This window comes from Pteropus alecto, unplaced genomic scaffold, assembly GCF_000325575.1.
Source record: "Pteropus alecto unplaced genomic scaffold, ASM32557v1 scaffold320, whole genome shotgun sequence".
NCBI lineage: Eukaryota > Metazoa > Chordata > Mammalia > Chiroptera > Pteropodidae > Pteropus > Pteropus alecto.
This window is the reverse complement of record NW_006429963.1, coordinates 1,069,695-1,074,072: the sequence shown is the minus strand read 5'-3', so window position 1 is coordinate 1,074,072 and position 4,378 is coordinate 1,069,695. Positions and strand designations below refer to the sequence as shown.

Below are 4,378 nucleotides of genomic sequence, written 5' to 3'. Positions count from 1 at the left end.
GGGGACACTGGCTGAAAGGCGCCTGAGGATTCTTCACACTGTTTGTACAGCCTTTTGCAGGTCCTGAAATTATTTTAAACGGAAAATTAGAGAAGATTGTAAAATGACGCGGGGTGTGGAAAATAGGCGTGTCCGGGGGTACTGTGTCCTAGCGCAGGTGTGAGGGACAGAGGCACCGCGTGGCGGGGGAGGCTGCTGCTCACAGGCTGGTGGCTTCCCAGCTCAAGGCCAGGCGGGGGCTTGGGGGCAACGTCGCCTGACGCTCCAGTGGTGTCTTCTGCCATGCATGTGTACTTGGAGAGATCAGGGGGCCTCTGCACGGTCAGCTTAGCAGGAGAGATCTAAATTAGGCATCAGGAAGAATTTCCCAATTCGGAAAATAAATAGGGTTATAAAGGAGAATAAATCAGTCATTTTTTTAGGAGCTCTTAAATTGTTTTTAATTATCATGCATATTGGTTACTATGAGGTTGGACCATATGCTCTTAATTGTTATCTATACGTAACATTGATGTCCCCTCCCCATCTGTCGCCGTCACTTAATTTTATGTTATTTTCTATTGAATAACGTCTTCATTCCGATCGCTGTTCCATCCATCAGGTTTCTCTTTATCGTTCATGCTTGGGGGCGGGGGGGGGGGCCTAAGGGACCCTCGCCCTCTCGGAGATCACAGAGACGCCCCCACTTCCCCGCTATTCGCCTTCATAGTGGCGCCTTCGCGGTGAGCCCTCCTTGTTCTGCATATGGCGCCGGGAACATCGCCTGGTACAAAAGATGACGCTGGGCTCTTCCCTCCAACCCAGACCCGCCCTTTGCCACCTCCGCCCTTGCCGGGTCTCCCACGTTTGTTCGCATGGGAGATGGCGCGCGTGATTTCTGGGCTTCAGTTTCAAGGTCAGTATCTCGCTGTTTTAATTCAGTCTTGCGATGCGTCTTAACCGATAGGAAAAGACCCGACATGGGCCGTCGAAGATCTCCTTCCGGAGCATGTTCTCCCGCCCCATTAAACACAGGGGTGCTCTTTGGAGCCGGTCCTTGTAGACCGGCGCGTCACCCTGCTCCCGCCGGACGCGCCGCTCCGTCCCCAGCAGCACCGCGCCTGAGGCCCTGGCCGGTGGGGACCCTCAGCCTGCGTGGGGAGGGGCCCGGCGCTGGCTTCCTGGGAAAGGGAGGTCGTGCCTGTCCCGCCCTCGCGTCCGATGGGCAGCCAAGGGGTCCGGACGCGGGAACCGCCTCTGGCGCCTGCGCCCCCCGCACGAGGCCGCGCACTCTGCACCCAGATGCCGCGTCTCCTCCGAGCCCCGCCTCGGTGTCTCCGCCCGCCCTCCAGAAGCTTCTCGCATCGGCTCAGTCTGCAGCTCTGAGCGTCCACGGCGATGGCACCGGCGCGGGTCCTCCGTCTGGCTCTGCGGGGCCCGCACACTCGAAACCGTCCTCTGCTGGGGAATGTTTCACTGTTTACAATGTTTCCTCTCGGTTTTCTGCTTTCCTCCGGGAAGGCCGGCGTTTCAGACGTCGGCCCTGTTAGACTGACCCCTTCGTTGTCTTATTTCGTCTCCTGCTTCAGCTTATTTCTCCGCCCTCTGGGAGGTGACCTTGACCTCGTCCCCAGCCCGCACTTGACTTTCACGTTCCTCCATCAAAGCTTGTTCCCAGGAGCTCTTCCTTGCGCCCTGAGCGCTCCCGCTCCAGACGCCACACTTCCCTGTCCACCCCTGAAGACAGCCGTGGAGGTCACCCTCCCCTGAGGGGGGGACACAGTGCTCCTGTCCCCGCGGGTGCTTTTCGAGTGCACATTCCTACTGAAACACACGCTCCGTGCTCCGGCCGCCGCGGACGGGTGGCGCGCACGCAGATGCCGTGGAAGGGACAGATTTATCCTGACAGCAATTATGCACCGTAAGCGTTCTTTAGCAAAGGAAGAACTCGGTGGACACTCATTCCATAAAGTCCCGTGGTGGCAGCCGCGGCCTGGGAGAAGGCGATGCTGGGGCGGAAGGGTACACCAGGTGAGAGGCGAGGAGGCCGCAGGTGACAGGTGAGGAGCCCCTGTGGCCGGCGCACGTGGAACTCAGCATTCACTTTTCCTTCTACGAAACTGGACCGCAGCCCTGCCTGCGGAAGGAACGGATTCGGGATGCTTCGTGAACGGGGCATGGAACATGGACGTCAGGGAACCCCGTCGCCCCCTCTGTGCCTTGGGAAAGCAGGAGTCCGTCCACGGCGGGATAAAGCACGCGATGTGTTCTGCATTAATGTTTACAAGATGTCATTCAAGTTATATGCGAGTACCGTGTCCTAAAATGTATTTTAACTCGTGTTTTGTGTTGTTTAACTTCAGCGCAGAAGCTGGGCCTGTTTGACCCTCCCCCGTTGCCACTGTCCCCAGACGAGTGGGGAAAAGTGAAACAGAGGTCCATCTCGCAAGGGGACTCCACGCAGCCCTGCCCCATCTGCAAGGAAGAATTTGAACTTCGCCCCCAGGTGTTCAGCGGGGAGATTAGATAAGCAAGCCGGGCGGCCCCTCTCTACCCAGCAGACTCTAAACTGGGGCCTCAGAGTCCAATATTCTCACGTGTACACTTTAATACGAGACATTAAGTACAAAAAAAAAGGTCCAAGGCTTTTTTCCAGTTCTTGCTATGTGACCCTCAAGCGCTTACATTTTCTTTTCCACCAATTAAACTATGTGTGTGATGAGTTAAACGCCCCCATTAAACAGCTGTCACGTACCAGATATTTCCGAAAGAATAATCTAATCGTGTATATAACCGAATATTACTCGGCCGTAAAAAAGAATGAAACCTTCCCATTGTGACAACACGGATGGACCTAGAGCATATTTAAAGTGGTCACTTTAAGAAACGGGAAGTTTTCCCCAGATCAGGCGGCCTAGGTGTCTGGGATCAGCCTCACCCAGGGGTGTCAGAGGAGAGCCTCTGCCCACGGAGAAGCTTAGGGAGAGGGGGGTGGACAGAAGCTGGCCCCCCTCCGCCCTCCCTCCCAGAAGAACCAAATGCCTTTTTCTGTATTCAGTCTAAGCTTCCAGGTCTTTTTATCACACCCCAGAATATCACTGCTTGGTGGGGAATTTGGATCACAGAAAGGGGAAATTCCCGCATTTAAAAAAGAAAAAGCGATTCATATGTCTCTAGAATTTATTGCTATTTAACGTTCAGTGTCAGAATTCTATCTCAAAAAGCTGTGGTCCTTTAAAATTTCAATGTAGTTGAACAAAGCCTCGAAAAAGGAATTGACTTTCCCCCTCTGCTCCCCCCTTCCAGCCTGCGCCCTCTCTTAGGGTCTGCCCAGGAAACACGCCTACTTCGAAATTGTTTCACTCTTAAACACACACACATTTTAATGGCTTAATAGCAAACTTCATGTGTGTGTTTGATGTTTCGGATTGTGGTTAACTTAGTTTTTCTTGTTGAGATTATATACCTGTGCCGTGCTAAACTTGGACACTAAATATTATAAATATCAAGGTTATTAATTTGCTTTTTTAATTTTTCAAAGAAACAACACAGCTTACCTTTTAAGCATTCAAAATTTTTCTTTTAATTAATGTGTTTATGCTGCTTCTCTTTTCAACTAATTTAAACTTCAAACATTTTGTTTGTCTTCCCATGAACAGGTGCTGCTTTCATGCTCCCACGTGTTTCACAGAGTGAGTAAATCCGGCTTCCCTCGCATCAGAGTGTGCGACTGTCATTCTGCAGCTTGGGGGACGCAGCCGAGTCCCGCTCACTAGGTCCCTAAAAAGGCCGCTTGTTTTATCCATAATCACCATTTACGGTTAGAAATATGACTTTGGGCTACAATACATTCAGCCTGTTTTGGAAACGGTGAATTTTACGTGACAGAAGAACCACAAATGCTTGTGACGGACCGCTGTTAGTGACGCACATAAGATTGAGTGACAGGTCACATCCTACGATCTGACCGCGCGGCGGCCTTGTCCACGGGGGTCATCTGCCATGACACGACGGGTTTCCGGCCCTTTTTGATGTGTTGCGTTATGTCCCGGTAAAACATCACTTTGGGAACAAGTTTCACGAGGATGGTGTCAACACCTGATGAAACTTCTTCACAATCTTAATTGGACTAAGTCTCATAATTAAGAGAGAAAAAGAACACTGTAATTACATCAGAAGTAAAAATGTTGTTTATAAGTAATTACTCGTAAGATTGTAAATGAAATGTTTCTCTTCAGGCATGCCTTCAGGCTTTTGAGAAGTTCACGAATAAGAAAACCTGTCCCCTGTGCAGAAGGAACCAGTATCAAACCAGAGTGATCCACGACGGGGCGCGGCTGTTCAAAGCGAAGTGCGCCACCAGGTCCGAAGGGCCCCGCCCGGCCCCGCCGGCCCCGCC

The 4,378-nt window shown here is 52.0% G+C and overlaps 1 protein-coding gene across 7 annotated transcripts in view; it reads left to right on the top strand.

The window, feature by feature from the left end:
* The window catches only part of RNF32 (ring finger protein 32), a 22,724-nt gene that overhangs the window by 3,793 nt on the left and 14,553 nt on the right, over nucleotides 1-4,378 (top strand). For all 7 annotated transcript variants that reach the window (XM_006904465.3, XM_025044896.1, XM_025044884.1 and 4 more), the window contains exons 4-6: nucleotides 2,343-2,485; nucleotides 3,639-3,671; nucleotides 4,218-4,342. In XM_006904465.3, the coding sequence (XP_006904527.1) occupies nucleotides 2,343-2,485; nucleotides 3,639-3,671; nucleotides 4,218-4,342 (301 nt within the window). The remainder of the gene's footprint in view (nucleotides 1-2,342; nucleotides 2,486-3,638; nucleotides 3,672-4,217; nucleotides 4,343-4,378) is intronic.